At 40.9% G+C, this 24,140-nt stretch overlaps 1 protein-coding gene across 7 annotated transcripts in view; it reads left to right on the top strand.

Annotated features, from left to right (window-relative positions):
- cacna1bb (calcium channel, voltage-dependent, N type, alpha 1B subunit, b) overlaps positions 1–24,128 on the top strand; it is a 102,568-nt gene extending 78,440 nt beyond the window's left edge. For 2 of the 7 annotated variants that reach the window (XM_053849216.1, XM_053849189.1), the window contains 20 exons: positions 1,051–1,252; positions 1,379–1,543; positions 1,726–1,836; positions 2,824–2,907; positions 5,128–5,244; positions 6,450–6,515; positions 7,999–8,090; positions 8,158–8,308; positions 9,032–9,159; positions 11,242–11,338; positions 13,032–13,137; positions 13,235–13,342; positions 13,910–14,016; positions 14,184–14,368; positions 14,478–14,610; positions 14,678–14,788; positions 15,384–15,422; positions 17,171–17,417; positions 20,641–20,864; positions 20,972–24,128. In XM_053849216.1, the coding sequence (XP_053705191.1) occupies positions 1,051–1,252; positions 1,379–1,543; positions 1,726–1,836; positions 2,824–2,907; positions 5,128–5,244; positions 6,450–6,515; positions 7,999–8,090; positions 8,158–8,308; positions 9,032–9,159; positions 11,242–11,338; positions 13,032–13,137; positions 13,235–13,342; positions 13,910–14,016; positions 14,184–14,368; positions 14,478–14,610; positions 14,678–14,788; positions 15,384–15,422; positions 17,171–17,417; positions 20,641–20,864; positions 20,972–21,517 (3,019 nt within the window). In that variant the 3' untranslated portion in view covers positions 21,518–24,128. Of the gene's footprint in view, positions 1–1,050; positions 1,253–1,378; positions 1,544–1,725; positions 1,837–2,823; positions 2,908–5,127; positions 5,245–6,449; positions 6,516–7,998; positions 8,091–8,157; positions 8,309–9,031; positions 9,160–10,322; positions 11,339–13,031; positions 13,138–13,234; positions 13,343–13,909; positions 14,017–14,183; positions 14,369–14,477; positions 14,611–14,677; positions 14,789–15,383; positions 15,423–17,170; positions 17,418–20,640; positions 20,865–20,971 lie in introns of those variants that run through there. The other 5 variants (XM_053849231.1, XM_053849198.1, XM_053849207.1 and 2 more) reach the window with 4 other exon arrangements.
- The last annotated feature ends 12 nt before the right edge of the window (positions 24,129–24,140 follow it).

The following is a 24,140-nucleotide window of genomic DNA, read 5'->3' as shown; positions in this document are numbered from 1 at the left end:
TGACAAGGGAACTTGAGAAACTTGAGTCATTTTGAGTTCAAAAAGCTGCGTGGATTTAGCGTCAGAGAAACAGGAATGAGTCGTGCTGTCTGATCTGGAACAGAAATGAACCCTGTCTGAACCATCAAACAGTTGACAGAGAGCTCCAGTTCCTTGAAACTGAGGTCTTCATTGGTCCGTGTGAACAATTTAAAACATCTCATTTAACATATTTGTTCACCATGGTTATTTGGATGAAAATATAAACATGACATCTAAAAATAAATAGCTCTGGTTCTGTATCATTGGTGCGGGACACAACACATGCTTCAGGAGGAGGCAGACTGGGGACATGTCTCGACATCACTGCAAGAAGCACGGTCGTACAAATCAGACATGTGTGACATTATTAGAAACAAATCAATTTCCTCTAACAACAACAGTTCGCTCAGGGTTGACCAGTCAAACACATGGAAGAAGTTGTAAAGACTGAAAAGTAGATTTATCAGGAGAGGTGGAACAGCAGTCAAAGCAAATCTGTCTCATCAGACATCAAAATTTCTGCACCAAATTAAAAACATTGATTTCTTTTCTCACATTTTCTTCTCTGTCAGAAAAAATCCTTCGTGTTATCAAGTAGAATGGTGTGAAACATAACAAATACAGTTGTAGCATCCAGCCAATGACATGATAATGGAGCTTGGTACCGCAAAACTGGTACTTTTCACAAAAATGCATATATATTTTTCATTGAAAAGTCACAAAATTTGCTTGTTAAACTATATAATCACAATGTAACAATGTATCTGTCAGTCAATCGGTGTCAAATAATTCAGCGCAAAATAAAGTAATTCATAAATTTCAAAGTAGGGTTACATAGATTCGCTTCTACAGTCGTGAGACTTCAACTTCAGCACCTGAAGAAGAGCCATTCAGTGTCACTAATGTTTAACGTATGTTCTTAGCCTTGTATGGTTTCTAAGGATTCTTAAGATCAACCAGGTTGTAGAAAGCCCGGGGCGGCAATTGAGGGATTATTATATTCATCTGACTTCCTATTATTTCTTCCAGGGTTTTGAAACATTCTGTGGACGCCACCTATGAGGATCAAGGGCCCAGCCCCGGCTACCGCATGGAGACGTCCATCTTCTACGTGGTCTACTTCGTGGTGTTCCCTTTCTTCTTTGTCAACATATTTGTAGCTTTAATCATCATCACATTTCAGGAGCAGGGAGACAAAGCCATGTCGGAGTGCAGCCTGGAGAAGAACGAGGTGATAGACGTTTTTTTTTTTAGACTTTTTAGTCTTTCTGCGACTTTCTTTTAGCGTCTGTAGATGAAGCAACTTCATCTGCCAGTATTCCATGCACATTGTTTTCTTCTGTGTTTCAATGAACAGAGGGCTTGTATCGACTTTGCTATAAACGCGAAGCCACTGACAAGGTACATGCCGGAGAACAAGGAGTCCTTCCAGTACAAGATGTGGAAGTTTGTCGTGTCACCTCCATTTGAGTATGCCATCATGACCTTGATCGCCCTCAACACAGTTGTGCTTATGATGAAGGTGAGCAAAAGTGTTTGTGAAAATATCTGTGATGTCATCTTGCTAAATGGTGACATGAAGTATCACTTGTGCTGTTGCAGCTCATTTCCTACCAGCAATAATTGCCAAAAACACCCACATGACATTGCTGACTTGACAGGGAAAATCCAGTTTTCATGTGCTTTGTTGCTGTCTCTCCACAGTTCTATGGCGCTCCAGACCTGTACGAGTCCATGCTGAAATACCTCAACATCCTCTTCACCGCGCTCTTCACTCTGGAGTGTATCCTCAAGATTATTGCCTTTGGCCCATTGGTGAGCTATTGAGAGCGCACGCTGCTCTCTGGCCAGTCTATTAGTTGCTCGTGTTTTCTTTCATCAAGCAATCGGTCTCCTGGAAAACAATTAAATGAGGCTGCGAGGAAACTGTCCGTCATCATGGGAACAGATTGCTTTCTTATTCATTTAAGGCGGTAATGGTTTACAGTGTTTTAATATCAAGCTGAACGCTTGGTCTATAAAGTGCAACGTCAATAGCACTGCTAGGGGTTATTTCCGAGTGTTCAATTGACCTAGTGAGCATGTCTTTGGGAGGAAACCGGAGAACCCGGAGAAAACCCACACGCACACTGGGAGGACATGCAAACTCCATGCAGAAAGGTGGTGGGACCCGGGCGTGGTACCCACATTTGTTAAGGGGGTTAGCCTTGCTAGCTGTAGTTGTTCTTCTTCCTGGAAGAGTCACAGCATGTTTCTCTCTCTTTGTTAGTAGGTTGTGATGCTTTGTCTCAAAACAATAAGTACTGTAGCCATGCTTGCTTGTCAAAATCTATTCATCTCATGTCTGCCTCCCTCCCATCAGATTGCTCTTTGGTATGTTCACCTGAGAGAGAATGCAGGTGATGTCAGAGTCATACAATAACAACAGCAATAACAGAAACCTTTGCCCATATCGAGCTGTCTGGGTGGAAATGCAGAGTTTTATCACAGTCTTCAATCCAGTTGTAGCTCTTTTATGAAGTGGCCTGCTCGCATCTGTGGCTTCGTCTCCAGCAACTGAATGCTTGGTTAGACTGAAGAAAGGCACTGAAGCTGATACTCACAGGCTTTCATGCAGAAATGTCAGTTTGCCAGGGTCATAGTTGTTGTCAATTTTTTTCTTTCATCATGTCATATCATGTGATTTCATGCCGATGAGAATCAAATCTATGCCTGTCATTTTACCACTTTTAAGTCATAGGTAATTTCAAGAAGGAGACATGCACTAAGCAAACGCTAACCTTTGTTTTCTCTCCCAAATAGAATTACCTGAAAGCAGCCTGGAATGTATTTGACTTTGTGACCGTTCTTGGAAGCATCACAGACATTTTGGTCACAGAGATCAAGGTAAGAAGCACTGTGCGTTTTGAATCAGTGTACTATTTGCTGTATTTGTGCTTGTGAGATCTTGCTGATATAAACAAAAAAATACAGCTTTAAAAACCAGCATTAGATGCCAGATCTTCTCAATGAGAGTGACTCATCACTAGTGAGTAATTCAACAAAGCCTCATTACATAATGGGACTCAAAAATACAATCTCATTAATACTATTTTTGTATTACCAATATTCCATTTTTTATATGTCAAAGTAAAAAAATCTGATATTAAAAGTGAACAAAAATGCTTTACAAAATATATAGATCAAATAAATTCATGATCAGTGATGATTGTCAAAAGTATTTTAAAAGTAAGATGTAAAACTAGATAGATATTTGACTTGTGGTAATCCATCTCTTCCTTAAGACTTTCAAAGTCAGAAAAACAAAGACTCTGCTCTGCCTAAGCTTTCAGTCTTCCCACCTGAATGTTGAATAAAACCCTTAAGAGGACGGCGACAGCTCAGTGTAGCTTTGTGTCCAATGGTTTTGCTTCTTTGTGACTTCTTGTCGTGATCATTAGTCTCCTCTGTCTGCTTCTCTTGGCTTCTCTTCTTCTTTCTTTCGCTGTTTTCCATCTTCTGCTGTGTGTGTCCTGGCGCCTGTGCCCTCCCTCTGCCCCTCCTGTCACATGTGACACCTTCTAGACGGTAAGTGGCTTTTCTTGTCTGCTGCGGATTTTGTCAGTCTTTTCTCGTTAGAGTCCTGCTTTTTTGTCACAGTGACAAACGCTGGACTGAGTTGTATCTTTAGTCGTGTTCCTGGCAGGATTTAATTGAAATTCATTATTTTGTGAAAGATTTTTATCAGTGCCATGATGGGGAGATTTTGACTTCACAGCATACAAAATAAAAACAAATACAAGAATATAAGATAAAAAAAAATAACTTAGTGATATTCATGAAATGATGGTGGATACTGTGAACAAAAAAAAATAACCAAAAGTATGATAAATGAGTAGCATTCGCATGTGCATCAGTGTGTGACTAAACTCATTTTTTGTTCATGCTATTGTCCATGCTTGATAGCCAGTTAACATTCGTTCAGTTTATAATAGTTTCAATAGAAATAACGTCTGTCAGTAGATTAAAACAAAAAAAATACATCTCACATTTTGAAAAAAAAAGGAATTATGATCAATCTCGAATATTTTTGTGTTTTCTGACTGTTGCTGAGTAATCATGTGTGTATTCGAGTAGGACATGAGAAAAATGATGCACCGTGTCCAGTAAAATACATTCATCCAAATGACAGGCATCTTGTTCACTGAACAACACATATTATCTGACATCTTTAGGTCCATCCTCGAAAATGCTGCATGTCATTTAATAAGGCCTTAATATATATTTTTCAGCTTTAGTTGCTGGCTGGTCCATTTCGCATCTGTGGGGTGCGCTCAAACGCTTTGGATGAAACTTTTTTTTTCTCTTTTATTGACTCATCATTCTTTATTTAATGCAGCACCTTGATTGACGTGTTGCCATGGTGAATGGTGTATTCTGGGTCTCACTGTATAGCTTGTCAGAGTGTGAGAGGTCACACATCACATGCAGCACTATACATTATGGCATTAAAGAATTGAAGTTAGTCAATCACGGTCGCATTAATATCAAAGATTCACGCATTTCTTGACAGCTCTAATACAAATAAAAGCATCAACTAGATTTTTAACAGTTTTTTTTTTTTTGCATTATTAATGTGCATCAATTTTATTCATTAAAATTATTTTCAAACCCTTCTGTTTAATAGCCAGTGACAGTGGCATTCAGCAAATAGCCAATGTAATGTCAGTAATATGTTGCATACCTTTGAATCTATTGTTTGGTGTTTTAAAACTTGCATAAACAAAAGAAATTGAACTCAAAAAACACATTTTATGGGACATATTTTCATGCAAAACAAGCAAGAAAATGTGTTTTCCGAAATGCCGTTCATAAAAAATGGAAGTCAGCATGATATAATACAAGTGACTTTATCTATGCCAGATGACAGACAAGAATAAGGATTAAGTCATATATTAGGATTCAAATATCCATATACAGTATAAATATCCACACTGCTGTCACAGATTAAAGCAGCCATATAGTACGTAAAGCCATTAGATTCTACTTCTGTCGGCGTAAGAGCGAACTACGATCTTAGAATCCTTAGTTCCAGAGTGTGATTGGGCTCCTATCTTAATCTTCCAGGACAAGATGATCAACTTAAGCTTCCTGAGGTTGTTCAGAGCAGCTCGGCTCATCAAACTTCTGCGGCAGGGTTACACCATTCGAATACTGCTGTGGACCTTCGTCCAGTCTTTCAAGGTGAGACAAAGGACTTCTTTCTTTCTTTTCAGGATCAAAATTTTCTGTGGTGAGTTGGTACGAGAAGGGAAAGCCTTGGAAATTCTGAAAAATCGGCTGCGCTAGCGCCCATCAAGCTGGATGATCTTCATCATCTTGAAGGAAAACGGAGTAGAGGAAGAGTCTTCAGAATTGATCTGGGTGAATCTGAACAATCTGAGGTGTCAACGACACCTTTGAAATAATGGAGGTGCTTTTGACAATGGAGTCCCTGAAAGGACAAACACGGTAAGAGGACTTGTTTGACCAGGTGTCTGCTGTCATCGAAAATGCGAAGCTTCCTTGGAGTAAGCTTGTCAACGTCACCATCCCAAGATGTGTATTTTTTTCCCAATGAGGTGGGGTTACCGAAGCACTCCATCCAGCTGCTCATGGTCCGGCCCCTTTGTCAAATGTTAGAACCCATTGTGGACCATGAATCAAAAAGTTTGCCCACCCCTGAACTAGAGTCACTTTACAAGGGACTTTTTCAGTGACATTAGTACACTATGTACTGAATGTTACTGCCAAGAGAGAATCGTAATTGTTATTGTAAAAAAAACTGAATGGGTCTGAAAGGAACATTCCAACTCTGTTTCGCTGGAAATCCCTTGAGACAGGTTGAGCTAAAATGAACACTCTGCTGCAGCCGCCAGAATTTATTGCAGGTTTAATGTCAGCGCCGAGAGCTTTTAAGCTCCATGGAAATGGACAGTGCTTCAGCGTGTTAAAGGGCGGCAATTTAATTATAACATGTGTTCGCCTCCTCTTTGCTGGGATATAAAAAGCTTGGTTAAAAGACCCGAGTCGTCAGGTCAAGTTGATGGCTATTTGTTTTCACAAGCCAATAAGGTCGTACAAGTATTCTTGTCTGAAAAGAGAAAGGGAAGAATTGGTGGGGTCATTTTTGTGTTGTGGTGGGTACTTTTCCGGACACTCTTTTCTTTTCTTCTTTTTTTTGCCATTCAGCCAAATGTATACGGCCACTGAATTGACTCACACTTTTGTTCTCAGTTTTGTCCACATTTCATAATAGTAATAATAATAATAATAACTGATTAGTCAGCAAAACAAGACTTCTGAATTGACTTCAAATTTGAAAAAAGTTGGGTCTGCCATATTGCTGAGACTTGGACTTCCCTTCATCAGCGCCAGCCAATGAAGCAGTGTGTGTGTGTTTCTCACAGGCCTTGCCTTACGTCTGCCTGCTCATCGCCATGCTGTTCTTCATCTATGCCATCATCGGAATGCAGGTAAATTTGTACAGTCAAAAGAGTATTGATACAATATTGTCTGATGTTGGTGGTCCTGGAGATGCATGTTTCTTTGACAGCACTCACAGCTTTCTTGTGGCCTCCCGCCATCAATCAAAGGCCAGCAGGACGCGCCATGAGACAGATGAATATTTTAAAATGCACCCTGGCTTCTGTTGCTGCGCTCATTTTTAGACAATAATCGGTTGTGTCAGTTATCCGCCCATGTCTGCTCGTGTTTTCTTAACCTGTTCTCTCAGCGGCAACATTCAGTGTTGTGGTAGATACCTATGCAAGGAGGTCCGATAGTGTCTTGTCGTCACTGACCACGTTGGATGATGCCTTGGTGGTGCTCAGACCAAAGTTTTCATGAGTCAAATGAAGGACACCTAAACTTCACCACGTTACATTCAGGTTCACATCCCCGAGAAGAGTCATCACAAATGTCCAGTCCAACATAACCTCAATGTTTGTTGTTACAATTTGTTTCTGTGGGGGATGTTGCTCAAGTATAAAACACAATAATCGAAAGGGCAATTCCTGATAAATATTTACTAGCAATAGTACTTCATTGGGGCGGCACGATAATGAAAAAAAAAAACCTGACATTGCTATTTATTCTTCATTGCAACATATACAGTATTGCAATATCAACACAAACTAACCAGATAACTTACTGTTAGCAGTGAGATTTGGAAAGAATTCAGTTTCACATTGGATCTCAAACAAGTAGACAAATTCAGAAAGTCGATAAAAAATATGAAAATATGGGAAAAAAGTAAATATGACTGTGTAGTTCAGTGATTGGGGAGATTGCTGGCACAGTGACCTCCCTTTATGAAATCTCTGGAAGTCGAATTATAGTTATTGTTGTTATTTTTAGTAATCGTTGTGGTAGTTTTGAACAGATAAGTATTCAATTATTCAGGTTATTTATGAGATGCACAATTGGTTAAACTTCAGAGAGTATTCTTCCTGCAGCGCACTTTATAAGTTAACACCACCTGGAGTTATTAGCAGCTCTTCGTGTTTTGAAAGGGAACTTAGGCAATCGAGAATTTGTCTAGACTCCCTGGAAATGGTCATTAATAAGGAGTCTCTCTCACCCGTCAGCTCAAGAACCATGACATCAAACACAGACTACTACAATCCAGGTCCTCAATTACCTACTAGTTACTCTGCAGACATGTTGACTAGTATTCATGGCTACTATTGTCACTTTTTATTTACTTATTTTACAGAAGTTAGTTAGTTTGCCGTCCTCAAGACATTGTTCTTTTCCCTGGTTTCTCTGTGTTTGAGGGCTACTCTGTCATAGTAGCCAACCAAACGGCACATGACAATCTATAAGGGGGTCAAATGTGGAAGACAGCGACTGCCACTCTTTTTGTTACCTATGAACCTCTGAATGGTTTTGGATTGTGAGAAGCAAGTCTTTTCTGACTCCAAACCATTTCCTATTCTACCATTAAATCCTCCACAGGTCTTTGGAAACATCGAGTTGAATGAAGATACTGCCATCAACCACCATAACAACTTCCAGACATTCTTCCAGGCTCTGACACTTCTATTCAGGTTTGTACCTCTGAATGAAGAGCGTGAGAGTCTTACGATCCATGCTGTGACACGGATTGTTTTCCAGGAGTGCCACTGGTGAGGCCTGGCACGAGATCATGCTGGCGTGCCTCAGCAACAGGTCCTGTGATAAACTGTCAGGAACTCCTGGGAAAGAGTGTGGGAGCGACTTCGCCTATTTCTACTTTGTCTCCTTCATTTTTCTCTGCTCCTTCCTGGTGAGTGTTGTACACAGAAATAGACACAATGCGTGGAGTGATGATTGTACTCTATTGCTCTTCTCATGTGCTTGGGTGAACAGTATTGTTATTCTATCATAATTCTGATCAATGACCAATAGACAGGACCTACAGTCATTTGTTCACTGTCACCGACACGTCTCAGGAACAATGCATGAATATACAGTATGAAATCATACATCGTCTACAAATGTGGCTCTGCTGAGCTACAACACTAAATAAGTGTAAATGTAGTTCCAAGGGAATCTTGCTTGCACAACAACATGGTCCAAATAAAAAGAAGTTAAACATGAACATGCTCTTTTTCCTCATAAACTGTCACGATTCACTGATAATGTTGCTACTTCCACTGCTGCAGTGCACAGTTCACTGGGGTTTGGAAGCTACAGCGACATCACAAAATGACATCGGCGTTTGGCCCACTTATGAGAACCTTGTCAATATCGGCGAAAAAATGAAAGAACAGTACTTCACACTAATTGCTTAATGTTGGTGTCGGTGACACTTTGACAATACATTTAATTATGACACATTTTATTTAATAGGGCCTTGCACACTCAAGGACACTGTAAAAACAGTTAACACAAATGAGCACAATAAAACAGCTGTAAAATGACTAAAACTTGATGTCCTTAATTCATAACTCATAACATTCAGCAGAGCTCCTAAAAATCCCTGTGGACTCTTTGTTTTCTTCCTCAGATGCTGAACCTCTTTGTTGCTGTCATCATGGACAACTTTGAGTATTTGACCCGGGATGCCTCCATCCTGGGCCCACATCACCTGGACGAGTTCATCCGAGTGTGGGCCGAATACGATCCAGCTGCGTGGTAAGCCATAAAGCATTTTGACCTCAACGTTTACAACAAGAGGGGACTGTTTCTGTTTTTGGTGATGCATCAAAACAGTTGAAAAATGTGGGAAGACTTGATGGGAAAGTTCTGTTTTCATTGTCCAGATTTGCGACCAACATGTAACATTGAGTATGTGTTTCGCCACTGTTTTCCATCATAGCTGTGTACTACCTGCCCTGGGCAAATGGATCCTCACCATGCCAGCAATCTGCTTGTCCTTCAAGCCAGTGTAGCACCTTCCAGCCAGTGGAGAGTGTTTTCTAAAAAGCCTCTTCATGTTTTGAATATTTAGTGGGAAAACATTTAGAAGGGTAGATAAGTCTGTGGGATGTGATTATGTAAGGCTCATCACATTCCAACCAAGTCTTCACAGGGCCCTGTCAGTGAGTCAGGACATGGGGAGAGCTGTGAGATATAAAATAGCAATCACCTGACAGACATCACGGGGGAGGAATTATTATTTCTGAATTTAAATGAGCTGCTGTCACTGCATTCTGCGGCGTTTAAGCAACAGTTGATCTGAGCTTCAGATAAAGCTCCATTAACTATTCTGTCAGAAACCATGCGCCTTGGTTGTGAGCGCTGCCTCAGGCTAAAGGGAGAGACAAATGGGTGAACGGGTGGGTGGTTGGATGCTGCCAAAAACAGTCTAGAAAAAACGGATTTTAGCATTTCAAATCGCATTGGTGCCATGAATAGACATTAATATAAATGAGCTGAATTGAACAGAAGATGGCAGCAGAGTTCCAGAACTTGCACACACACCACACTAAATGATGTTTTGGTGTGAGCAATACTCAACCCAATACACTCTGAATAATATTAGCTTCTAAATTTTCATTCTCAAACTTGGATCAGATTCGCAGCTAAAACATGATCAGAAGCTGGTTCAGTCATTTGGACAAACTGAACTTCATTTGCCTATTACATTGTAATTATTGTTGAATGTATTATTCACTACTGATCTCCACGAACACACACATACACGCACACTGCTACTCACAAACTACAGAAACTGTGTGACCCCTCATCATTTAACAAGCATTTAGACTCAAAAGTAGTCTTTACTGGCATCAATGCGGTCAGATTCCAATGATGCGGAGAGCATTGCAACTAACTTTTGTCTTCTGTTCCTACAGTGGGAGGATTTGCTATCAAGATATGTACAAATTGTTGCGTTTTATCTCTCCTCCTCTGGGTCTGGGGAAGAAGTGCCCTAACAGGGTGGCCTATAAGGTTTGCACCACCAGCCAGTCTCTGTCTTGACGGAAGAGGCCGTTGTTTCAGAACATGACTTTTCCCCACTTGTGTTCGCACATGCATCTATCCTCTACTAACCACCGGGGAACCATGCTAGTGTGAAAGGCAAAGCCTCATGTCAGACTCAAATGTGCTTTCAAGGGAGAGCAATGAGGACTTTGTTGCTGCGGTGGTTCCCACCATTGTGCTTACAGCATGATTCAAAGGAACACCTGAAGGAACAAACTGGTCGGCATCTCTCTTCAGTATAAGATATCAAAACACTGCTTTTTCACTCTGAAAGCTTCATTGAACAAGTAAGCTTTTAATACTTGAGACCGTTGGCTGAGTCTCTTAGCACTGAACCATACAGCATTTGAAGATGATGTATGATTCATCATTGTTTCACCTTGAAACGGAAAGATCTAGTAGGCTACTTTTGATACAAAAAAAGAAGTAGCTAAAAACTTTAAATCTCCTGGTGTGTGTATTTTATTCTGAAGAGTGTGGAGTTCTGCTCTCCTTCGACCAGCACAGCCCTACATTTCTTAATATTTGCTTCCTCCAGGATCCCTCCCATGCAGCATCTCAGGAGCATCCCCCTCTCTGTGTGGGATCTTCTCCGAAATCCTCTTTGTTCCTTGAGGATTTTTGGTCATTGTACTAATCCTGGAAATCTTTTTAACAAGGATTTCTGTGTATTCCTCTCCCTGCCTCTCATGTTCTCTCCACGTGGATTCATATTCTAACCCCCACCCCATCTCACCCGGGAAATCTCCATTCCTTCTGTGGCTTCCTACCATCCTTCCTCCTGGGAAGTGGACGCATGACTTACCGCAATATGTACGAGATGCTTCGTGACATGTCCCCGCCTCTCGGGTTGGGGAAGAAATGTCCCCCCCGAGTCGCCTACAAGGTAGATTCCCCCTGTCCTCTCCTTTCGTCTTTCTTGTCTGCTTTTCTGCATTTACTTTGTTCTTCTTAGTACCTCTCTTAAGAAACTTGGTGTTGATCAAGAGGCTCCAACAAAGATAGTCAGACATACAAGTACATGTTATTCTTAATTTTTGAGATTCTGGATACTATCAAGGAAAACCCAATGAAAAATGTATTCTCCTTCATCAGCTTCAACAGGAGATCTAGACCAGTGCTTCAAGCATCATCTCAACTTTATTCAGCCAAACACTAAAACATTTAAGGAAAGGAGGTCCAGTAGATCTCAGATATTGCCTGCTCACCTCTGATAGTATGCGTTCTTGGTGTTCAAAGTCCACTGCGGATGAATTATGTGGACAGCTGCATTCAGTTAAGATGAATTTTGTGTGACCATACAACAGTGTTACTGCTAAATGAAAAAGTGTGTGTTGCTCCAATATGCCATGAATCATTTTCAGGGTTCTCCCCAGTGCTTTAGCAGCGTACGAGCCCACAACACTGAGGTTTTAACCCCCTACAATGAGATTTTGTGGGCTTCAGCCTTTTTTTGTCAACATGTATCAAGTGTGACACGCAATATCTGTGCTCCCTCCAGTCAGTGGAGGAGGACGCCGCCTTCTTAGGGCAACACTCAAGCAGGACTGTTGAGAAAGTATAATGCACCATGCTATTCTTCCAAATGCTGCCCCCTCTACGGTGGCTAAACACGGCATATGCTGAGAAAAAAAAGGCCTCGGTCAAAAGCAGACTTTAAATCACCTCTCTAGACATTGTTATGTTGATTATTAGCTAACTGCATGGGTGACCATTTCCATCAGTGCACGTGCATTAAAAGTGAATTCCTCAGTTTTGGAATTAATACACGTGTTGTCCAGAAATATTGTAAGCATAAAATGATAAAACAAAATGAAAAAAAGGAGGTGATTTTACCCATTATGACACTGCTAATGGCAGCAATTCTCATCCTAATAGTAGTACACTGAAAAAATGTTGTCAGTAGTTTATCAATGCTTCTGTTTTACCTGCAGCTTAAAAATGAAAGGCACTTCAATGAGCAGTATTCTGTTTTCCACAATGAAGTGCACACCGGAAGTACTTGTAGGAGGATTTGCCCAGACCCAGGATTTGTAGTTCAATGTCTGTGTCACCAGAAGATAAATTTTCCTTGTCTAGCAATTAGCTAGGCACTGTGTTTCCTATATCCAGAGAGAATTTCGATTCAATTATTAATTGCATATAGTTTGTATAGTGAATCACATTAGCTGCCGCTGGAGACGACTCTCTTGTCAACACCAATTTAAATTGGCTCCACTGTTTTTCAGTGACGAGGAGATAACAGCGAAAATTCCTGGAGCTTAAAGTGCTAAGCATTACAGACACCTCATATTTCAGCATTTGGTTGAGGTGTGCTGCGCTTCCAGTGGATTAAAAATCCTGGTCTTATAGCAACAGCAACATTGATTCCCCTAAAACGCCTTTTGTGTGTTTTGGGTAGGAGATAGGGGATATTTGGCAAAATATTGAAATGCCAATCCCAAATAAGAAAGGCACTGAAATAAGATACATTGTTTACTTGGTCATACAATGCAAGCCACAGTACTGTGTACAAAAAAGACAACTCAACTTCTCTTTATACTTCCTGACTTCTCTTATTTCCACTCTTTATGGTCCAGCGACTGGTGAGAATGAACATGCCCATAGCCGAGGACAACACAGTACACTTCACGTCCACGCTGATGGCCCTGATCCGCACAGCCCTGGAAATTAAACTGGCATCAGGTAAGCGATGCTTAAACTCTCCTTGTTTACTTGTCAGCTGCAGCAGTATGCAAGGTCCAGCTGAGAGGAGTCACATGGCTTGGATTTTTCTCTTCAGGGGTTCTGGCGCAGCATTTGTGTGACATTGACCTGAAAAGAGAGTTAAACCGAGTCTGGCCCAGTCTATCGCAGAAGACTGTCGACCTGCTGGTGACTCCCCATAAATGTAAGACTTGTCCCTCTAACTGAATTTACTGTTCTTGTCTACAGACAGACCTTTAGTGCACAAATGTCTTCAAATATTCGTGAGGCTATTTTTCACTCTGCTAATGTAAAGTATTTAGGAAAGGTAAGTTGCTCCACTTACCTGCTCCACAAAGTGATCGATGTGGGTTTTTGTTCCAACCAATGAAGAACTCACATTTTCATGAATGAGCTGTCTGAAGACTCGTAATCGGTCAGTTGTCTGTCCGGTGGGGCTTTTTTGGTTACAACAAAAACCTGCAACCAGAGTGGCCCTTTCGTGGCGCAATGGGAATTATGAAAAATAAAAATAAAAATAAAAATAAAAATAAAAATAAAAATAAAAATAAAAATAAAAATAAAAATAAAAATAAAAATAAAAATAAAAATAAAAATAAAAACACTCTTCAGCAGATGGTTTTATCAAACGTTCGTTTTTGAGGATGTAGAAACAATATAGAAACGCGCTTCAGCAGCCTGTTCTACAAATGCACTGTTGTCGCCCTCTACTGGTTTGAAATGAGACATGATCTGTTTATTCCTTGTACAGACAATGAGCTGACTGTAGGAAAAGTCTATGCTGCTCTGATGATCTTTGACTACTACAAACAAAACCGAGCCAAGAGACTCCAACAGCAGCATCCAGGAGGCCCACAGGTACGTCGCCTTGGATTCAAGCTTCAAGGGTAATAACAAATGTGTGGCTGAGTAGCTGAAGACAAGATATGACCCGGTTTTTAAATAAAAAATGCCACCAGGTAATAGTACCACGAAGGCTGTGAGCTTCAACATGTTTGTGTTTGTGTGCCTGGTTTGTCCTGCAGAGTAAATTAGGGGCTCTGTTTCGTCCGGTCCTTCCACTTACTCATATCCCAGAGGTGGAACCCCCATCACCGAGCCCTAAACAACCATCACCTCCCAGAATTGAGCCGGACCCAAGGATAAAGGAATCAGACACCACCGCTACCACAACCAATGCATCGTCACTGATGGTGAACAAGGAGACTTTGTAAGTGAAACACTGAACACAACTGCGCTACGTTAGTCATGAAGGAGCAAAGTCAACATTTCACCTATCTGAAGCGCAATGTAACTTATGAAGCTTTTCACATTCTCAGAGCCAGACCAAACCAGCGGACCGCCATGAAGCATTCTCAGTCAGGAGATGTTTTACAGTCTGCACAGAAACCTAAAGGCAGAAGGAAACTGCAGAGAGGCCAGTCTGAAGACGTGCCATACTCGAGACCTCAGGTGAGGATGGTGAACCCTGCGCCGTTACATCCTGCAGCTGACTCGGGGAATGTTCTCCATATTTTAGGAGGTGGTTGAGATGAAGCCAGTTGAGAACGTGTCTGACAATGAGGCGTATCCAACCATGGACGGCCACTGTAGAGCGGCCTCTCTGCCCCGTCTAAATGCAGAGTACTATGTGAGTTCTGGCCTCCTTTAACTTGACATGTTTTTGGCCCAAGTATGTGTGTGTGCCTGTGTGTGTGCGTGTGCACGTGTGTGCATGATGACTGTGCCTTTTAATCATGATTGTTCTTTTTTTGCTATTAATTTTAAATCAACAAATAATCTTATTTTGTGTATGATGTAAATACTTCTTTGCCTTTTTTCATTTTATAATAATTTATTGCAGTCACCCCCATTTTCTGTGTGTGAAAATCCAGTGACTTTGTTTTCGTCCATCATTTATCGACGACCGCCAATGTTGTCACCTCGTCGAAGGTGTTAGTTACATTGATCATGTTCTCTGCTGATATTTCTGCTGCGTCTCTGTCTCTCCGTCTCCTTCGATGAAGGCTGGACATCACCTTTATTAAGAGCATTTTGACCACTCCTGACAATAATATATCACATGTGCAAGTGCAACGACATCTGCTTCACAACAGTTAGAATTGTGTTGTCCGCTGACCAGAGGTTCCCAGCCTTCTCTTCCATGGCTCGCCTCTGCTTTCCCTGATTTTGTTGACTGCGGCTAATATTTTTCCCACCTCCCTCCTGTGTGTGCCGTCTGATAGCGGAGCCACCCTCGCCACGCCCCTGGGACCCACCTGGCAGTATGTACCACCACCTGTCGTACCACCTCCTCCTTCTCCTCTCTCTTTCTCTCTCCTCTTCTCCTCAGTGTCTGTGTGCGCTTCCCTCATCCTCATGTTAAACGCTGATCATTCACAACATAAACATAAGCACACGTTGACGCCATCGATCAAACCTGCTGAGTTCATCTACTAACTACAACTTTTAAAGTTCTGTTTGTCAGTAAAGTTGTATGTGTGTTGTGCAGTTTCAACGTATATTGGTGTGTGAAATAATTTATCTTCTCTCAAGTTATTAACCTTTTTTCTTAACGCCTCTATATTCTTCAGTCTTAAAACCATGTCTTGGTGAAGAAAATAATTAAAAGATAAATAAAAGAATGCATTGCTATCACATATGTACACAGCTTCCTTCACCATATGGTTTTAAGACTGCAAAAGTGGTAAAATGTTTCTTTTTCATTTACTGTTGTGATATTGTAGCTTTTTGAGGCCGCAGGCTTTGTTGTGGTCGCAACAAAAGACTGGTACAGTTCACACCCTTCATTTATGAATCACCTTTCAAGCTCAAACTAGAGGACACTGAAGTGATGTCACCCAAAAATCATTCCCTCAGTTATACCGAAGATGATTGGATTCTTGTTTTCTTTATTTTTTTTCTCTCATGTGTGAGCCCACTAACTAGACAAAAATACATGTATATTTAAATAGATTACCTGTATTGAGAAATGCATGGATTAATGTCTCGTCTACTTATGGTTGGCGCATACAGACACTTATGTTAGACTCAGACTCAGGGGATTTGGACATGTGGAGATGAGAGTCAGAGTTTCTCTCCAGACTTGCCCTGACCTGGAAACACGCAGGACATGATTTTAATGGGCTTGACTCCAACACAAAATGCTCCTGCTATTCATCCATGCAAGCTGAGAGCAGCCAAGTGTTTTAATGAGAGCAACTAGTTTGTGAGTCCCCCTTGTGAAAATAAACAAATGCATAAACTATTACTACTACTACTACTACTTATTATTATTATTATTGTTCATAACAATAATAATAATCTTAAATAAAAGTACAACTGAGGCTAGGAAGACACAATAACTTGTTGCCCTTTGCTTTTTTATGTCTGTGAAATCATGATGCGAAATGCAACATTTGGATTCTAGTCGCTTTATCTAATTACAATGATCATAATATTGTGTTTGAGCTGCATCAAACCTCCTTTCAGTTGTCTACCACAACAATGACACCTGGTGGCTGTCGGTTTTAAAACTAGGTGGGGAGATGGACTGGACACCATTGCAGGGAGGCTGCAGTGGGAAGAGCCTTAAGAGAACCATTTAGAAGCATCAACCAGCTGTTTTTTTTCTTGGTTTGAAGATTTGACATTTCATTATAAATAAATAAATAAGTTGATTAATTATAAGTTTTTTGAAGCAATTCTATAGTCTTTATAGAGTGTTGAATTTATGTGTATCACATGCCCAGAGATGGCAAGTCTTCTGTCGTCACCCCATCTATTCTTTGTTAGTTAGCTCAAAGCTTAGTCAAGTTTTGCAAATCTAAGTGTTAAAGTGTTGTCAGTTTTTACATCTGTACCTGGAGGAGAGCGTGCTGCTGACATTGTTTCCACTGAAGGTTTCTTTCCGCTGTGTAATATTTGTGTCGTAAATATGTTGGTGAGCCAGTACATGTGGTTTGGGTCAAAACAGCATGAGTGCGCCCCTACATCCTTCTCATTTCCCTCTGTGCTGCTCTCTCTTTCTCAGCCCATTGTGGACCTCAGCCCGATAAAACGGTCGGCATCTTCCCTCACACCACAAAATCACCTAGAGGGTGGGCTGAGCGACTACAACCTGCTACGGCCTGGGACGGCTCTGTCACCTGCTGGGTCTGGGCAAGTCCAGGACAGAGGTCACCACCATCATCACCACCACCGCTGCCGACGCAGGGAGAAAGACAAAAAGCAAAGGTCGCTAGATGGTGCTGCATCTGTTCAGCCGTCCAGCACAGTTGGTGAGAATTATTTGTTTACGTTCACCACATTCTCATTTCAGGGTATAGAGATTGAAGCAAAGCTCAGTGTGTTCCAATCCAGGACCTGACCATCCAAGTCCTGGGTGGTTTTCCACAAAACCTGCAATGAGGCTGGTCGTTTCTGAGAAAGTGCTGTGACATGATGATAACCCTCTAGGCCAGTGATTCTTAACCATAGGTCAGTGGCCCATACTTGGGGCGCGAGCGCCCCCTAGAGGGCCACTTAAAGATTTCTGTTTCACACCTCTCGGCCATTAGGGCCGTGAGACGCTCAGTTTTAATACGTGTCATTGAATAGACTTGACAGCTGCAAATTTGTATAGTTACTGCCTATGGAGAAGTTTTTGAAAAGAAAAATGATAAAGAAAGTGATGGCGTTCCCAACAGTAAAAACTGTTCATGAAGCAGTTTTTAAAATTAAAATTAATTAGAAAATACTATGGTGATACTTTCATTTACACTTTTCTTATCTTCTTTAGAGTTTATTTATGAAAAAGGAAATAGTCTATGATATTTACACATCGTTTTATTATATTTATTTAATTCTGAATTTTATTCATGATGTACAGTTTTTCCAATTTTCTCAACAGTATGCATCAAGAGCATTTTTTCGATGACAAATATCTTGGCGCTGATCACATGGTTTCATGTAATTTCGCTAGGTTTTGTTTACGTCTGTGGTTATTGAACACAAATTTAATGAATCAGTTCTGTTCAGAATCAGAATCAGAATAGAATTTATTGCCATGGTCAGTGGGGGTTCCACCAACTAGGAAAATAAAATGAAATAACAAAGGCTGATCACAAATGTAACAGTCTGATGGCTGAGGGCAAGAAGCTGTTCCCAGGTTAAGAACTTGAGCCATCAAGGCAACACACCTAAAAGAAAAGCCTTTATTTCTGAGACTCAAGATTCTTTTTCTACAATGACTGTAAAGAGAGAGAACATAATTCACCAGTACAAATAAAACCTACATTCATCCATGTATTATATGAATAATCACCATTACCACAACTTCGAGTGTCTAGTATTATATATTCCCTTATCTTATTGAAACGCTGCCCTGAAATATCAATACAATATATGCTAAAGCCAGAGACATAACTGCTATTGCTACTCTCTATCAGCATTGCAAAAGAGCTGGACATGGACTGTTTGTTCCTCTTCCCTCTGGCAGGAGGCTACGGTCCATCCAGACAAGAACCTGCCGTCACAGGAACAGCTTCTTACCCTCGGCCGTCAGACTGTTCAATTCGTGAACAGCCTTGTTGTTATTTTATTTTATTTTATTTTATTTTTTGTCAGCACTTTATTTCAAAACACTTTCCTAGTTAGTGGGCTCCCCACTGACCATGGCAATAAATTTGATTCTGATTCTGATTCTGATTCTAATGTTGCCTTATGCTAGTCCAAAAGCAGAGTTGCTGGTCTTTACGAGAGTAAAGAAGTTCTGAGTATCATTGTTTGCAAAATTATAATCCTGGTTCATTCCACAACAGGTCATGCTTTTTAAAGCCTCAGTGGGTTCAATGCTAATTTCCAGCATTGTTGAGGACTGGATAAAAGACAAAACCGAAGGGTCACATTAATTTACTCACAATTTATTTTTCCAGAAAATAAGTAATTCGCCAAACACGTATATGCACGACATAAATTCCTCAGGGGATTGAATTTGGTCGTAGTTTTGGAGGTTAAACTGTCTCGAACAAAACAAGTTCACAGAACGGTACAGTGAGCTACTTCTCTGCTTACATTTTTTCCCACCTGATAATTTCGACTTGTAGTTTGGTTTTACTATACTTTAAAACAAACAGATGTCTGGTCTACAGTGGGTGAACGGCTTTGTGGACTTGGAAGAAGAGTGGTCACCGTCTCGATTCATTAGACAAAGTCTGTCAGAGCCATTCCAGCCTGCGCACTGATGCCAGTGTTTTCTGTTAACACTGGTCAGCCCAAGCTGGGCTTTATTACCTGAGATGAAAGGCCACGGTGGACAGATCCAGCTCAGGATTTATGATCTACCTCAGGGTAAGATAGTCCTACGTTCAGCTCTAGACATCTATAAAATGGGCAGAACCAGCAAAGGGAACTCCTCAAAGCAGCTCTTTGTTGTGGCGATGTGACGCAGCAGAATGTTGAATGGGCTTCTGTGTTTCTGTCGTCAAGGTTTTAATATGAAAACTGGCATCGCTCCAGCACTATCGGAAGACATTCCACAACATTGGTGGCACACACACACAACTGCACACATTCACACTGCTGAGTGATTTGGCGGTTTTTGTTTTGTAGGGTGATGAAATATTACAAAATGAAAAAAATCATGATGAGCTGAAATTCTTAATTTGGCCTTTTTAATGATCTTTTTAAGCAAGTTCCTGCCTTCAGCTGTATAAGACCAAGTAGACCACACTTTTCTCTGTCGAGATCAATGAGCCTCTCAGCCATTTATCTTGATGCTGGATGACACTGAGCCAAGTAAGCAGTGGGTCAACCACTTTCTATTGTGCTGCCCAGTTTTATTCACGTTTCTCTGAAGAGATAATTGAACTTTCTTAAAAAAGAAAAAAAAACAAAAAACATTACAGTCATCTTTTTTTAAATCTACGTCATTTTAAATTGCCATGATCTTTGGGTCAAAACCAGCAGAAGAAGATTTTCATACATGGTTGGAAGCTTTTTCTTCCTGTTGGAGCTAGAGCTGCTGCTAATCTGTTGAAGCTCTGTATTACAGTTTACAATAGAACTTTAGGGGCACTTATAGCCATATGAAAAAGACATGTGAAAACTCATACGACATAAGCGACCAAATCTTAAAACATGGTTTTAGGTGCAATATTGACACGCCCATCTAGTACCTTGCCTTTGCATAATTTTCCCCCACTCATACAATTTAGATAAATTGTTATTATTCATAATCTCATCTGAAAACAACTTGCTTTACACTAAAGTGTAAACTTGCGTTAGAAGGGCTACAGTGAACATGCAGCTGGATCTGTGATGAGGAAGATTATATTTCTGTGGGTTTTTTTTTTTCATTGATTCATTGTGAAGAAGCATTGCTGCTTCACAGCTTGCATATAGTCTGAACTCTATTTTCAAATTTTATCTACCAACAGAAATGTTCAAGAATTGAAAAATCCTGGACCAAACAGTTGGATTTCCACAAGGTTTACTTGTTGACTTGCTGCTTCTGTACTGCAGGCTCCTTCACTGACCCCTCAGCGGAAGGTCTGACCCGAGAGCGTGCGCGGGAGCGGGACCGCAGCAGACCTCATGAACGAAGGCATCACTCATCGGCAGGAGAGAAGCATCGCTATTATTCCTGCGAGCGCTATGGCAGCAGGGAGCAGTGTCACGCCAAATCTGCTGGCCCAAGTCGGTCTACGTCTCCAGGGGAGGGACCAGATGCTGGCTACCATAGACAGGTGAGCTGCGTTATCGTGTCATACGATCTCATGTTTTTATTCCAATGAGCTCAACTGCTTTTTACCTATTTTTATACATGATTCATCCCCGCGTTTTGTTTTCTTAGCCTGGAAGCACAGTTGTTAAACTCTCATCCAGTGGCGTGACGCCAGGTCGGAGTCGACGTCAGCTCCCGCAGACACCCCTCACTCCTCGTCCTGCGGTGACCTACAAGACTGCCAACTCCTCTCCCATCTCAAGTAGCACCAGTGCTGCTATGCTGGGACACCAGACTCGTTTCAGCCATGGCCTTTCAGAGCACGAGCGCCTCCATGGGTGCAGCGATGAGTCCCCTATCCCGGTCACTCGCATTGGCTCGGACCCTAACTTGAACCGGCACCCACAGGGTACTCAACAAGCTCAGGTGGAGGAGACAGAAGACTTTCATGATGCCGTCAGCAGCCATACAGACGGACTCTCTGCCAGAGGTGTTGCTGCATCGACATCCTCGGCTTCACACGCCACTGCAGCCGTGCCTGCCACAGTGCCCACCACGCAGGGTTGGGCCGGGGTTGTGCCAAATGGGTACCACTTTGCTCTTGGTGTCAACTCTGCATCTGCAGGCAGAGGAACAGGAAGCCTCAGGGAGCGGGACGAAGAAGACTGGTGCTAACTTGAAAAAGACAAGTTCTGTTTTTCATCCAAGCTCATGAAGACATGCCTGCCAGTGCTGCCCCCGTCATATCCAGCGCGCTGGTTCGATGCCAAATGGAGCAGGTGAAAGTGCAGTAAATGGGGATCAGAATCATTCCAGGTTTTTATCCTTTTTATATTGTGGGAATACAAAACTGAGGTTTTATAGCCCCTTTACTTGCACTGAAATGATAGCACATTCAAAAACCCATAAGTGTTCTGCCTTTAAGAGTGAAATCATTTGTGGATGCGGAGAAACAAAGCCAACATCAGAATGCCTCATACATAGTTTTAAAGGATACACATGACCTTTAACAGCAGATTCAGTTATTATCTAACTTAAGACACCATTATGTAGCTTTTGTATTGCAGCAGCAGTGCAGTGCAATTCACAAAACAACTCTAGAGTCCGAGATATAAAGAGTATTTTTAATGTACCAATGAGATTATATGGTTGTTTGTGATCATCTGCAACTTTGACCTCGAGCAACACACCATCAGTCTGTTTCATATCACTACCTAATTTGTCGTCCTTGTCCACTTTCTCCACTCTTCTCCCATCAGTCTCCTGCCAACTTAGATATGAAGTGACTCCTTCAGGGGATCAAGGGTGTAGACATAAGAAAAGGCTAGAATTTAGAGCAGGGATGTGCCCTGTCTAGTCTTCCAGCCAGTCCTTGTCTATGATCCAAACCTTAATGATTCATTTTATGCCACATAGCACCTTCATTTTGTGCTTTCTGTTATCATGCAGTAGTCATTGTAGTCGGTGAAAATCACTGAGTGGGAGGATAAAAATAAAGCGGTGTAAGATTTCCTTAAAACAAATGTTGCATAATGTTGCTTTAAGATCAACTATGACAACTTCTGCCATGATAACAAAATACGAAAGCGCCAAACTGTAAAGCCAAGTCTTCATTCAGAGGTTTTGTAAATGAAACTCACTTCTGAGTGCACGTCGGCGCTTGAGGTGCAGTTTCATGTGGCTGAAAACTAAGTGCCTCCTTTTATGAGATGTGTCCAGAAGAAGTGTGGCTTTAAAGCAGTAATGCGAGTGTGTTTGTACGTTTTTTTGACAGGATGCAAAAAAGGAATCTCTTTTTTTTTTGTGATTAACTGTGTCGTAGGTCATTTCAAGTTACTGATCCAAAGTAAGAGATATAGTGCATGTAGGGGTTTTACCTGAATATCGTGTCCGTACTTTTGCTCAAGGGTGTGTGTTGAGGTTATATGTTTCAAATCTCCTGCCAGAAAATGGTCTCTGGATGAGGAAAAGTGCCATTTCATTTTTACAATTGAACTATTAATTGTTGGACCTGTTTTCCCCAAGTGTTTGTGCAGGGTGATATTTTGGCAAGTTACATTTGCTTAGTGCAGACGTCAACAGCCAAATTGTCCATTTATGCAAATTAAATACCACTAAATTAAATACTTATTATCTGCGATATACATTGTAGAAGACCCTTTGGTTTTTAACCTGGAACCTAAATAAACTTAGCATGTCTGTTTGATAGTGATGACAGTGAACTTAACTATCCCACATAACAGAAATAAATGTAATAAAAATATTGAGGAATGGATCAATAGTGATAACACTTATAATAATATTTTTGACTGCTGCATACCTCGATTAAAACCAAATAATTGCCTAATTTGCTAAGCACTTAAAATTCATTAGGCTCAAAAGGAAATAAAAGTGATCACCTTTTATTTTCAGAAATCATAATTGGAAGAAGAAAATGTGCATTTGAGAAACTTCCACCGATACCCTTTATGATAAGCAACTGGAAAGACATTGCTACATGGTTTATCACTGTGAGGCACTTATTAACTGTGGAATTGTTTTTGAATTTTAAATAGTACTGCTGTATCCAGTGACCTTTGGGATCGCTGACCATGTTACCTTTTAAATACAGTGTTTTTAAACCTAAGTTATACCATCACATGAAGCCGTAATGCTGACAATATTTCAGCATCTAGTTTTGTCACGCCTCTTCGACGCTGCGACGGACCAGCCTCCACCAAAAGTATGTCATTGTGTCATTTTTGTTTTCAATATGTTCTTTGGTTTCATCAATGCATCACTTTTATTTAAGTGATTGCTGAACGCATCAACTGTATTGAGGGTATTTACTGATTTATTTATTTGTACATCTACTGTGTTTTATTATTACAAGGTGACTTGGATCTTCAGGAACAGTACAGGACAGATATTTTCCTCATCCAGCCAGACTACAGTCTTTCCTCTGGACATGTCCTTTGCATGTTCTAAAAAGAAAACGTGCATGTACAAAAAAAAAAAAAAAAAAAAAAAGTGGCATTGTTTGACTACATGGTTAGTAATAGTTATATACTGGTTGCATTTCTGATGATCTTAACACACAATATGTCTGTTTCAGGTGAAGATATAAAACAGCTTGAATAACATTTTAACATAAAACCACCAAAGTGTACAAAGTTTTTTTTTTTTTTTCTCAGAAAAGTGGATCGATGGCTGAATCCTCCGCTGCCTGACTGCCTGTTATTCAACCGTCTGTCTCAGAGTCGGTTCTATTGTACCCATAGATTTTGTATTGATATGAATCCTTAAATAAAAGATGTAT

Source organism: Synchiropus splendidus, chromosome 1 (assembly GCF_027744825.2).
Source record: "Synchiropus splendidus isolate RoL2022-P1 chromosome 1, RoL_Sspl_1.0, whole genome shotgun sequence".
NCBI classification, from domain to species: domain Eukaryota; kingdom Metazoa; phylum Chordata; class Actinopteri; order Syngnathiformes; family Callionymidae; genus Synchiropus; species Synchiropus splendidus.
Note: the sequence above shows the minus strand (reverse complement) of the source record. Positions and strands in the feature narration are given on the sequence as shown.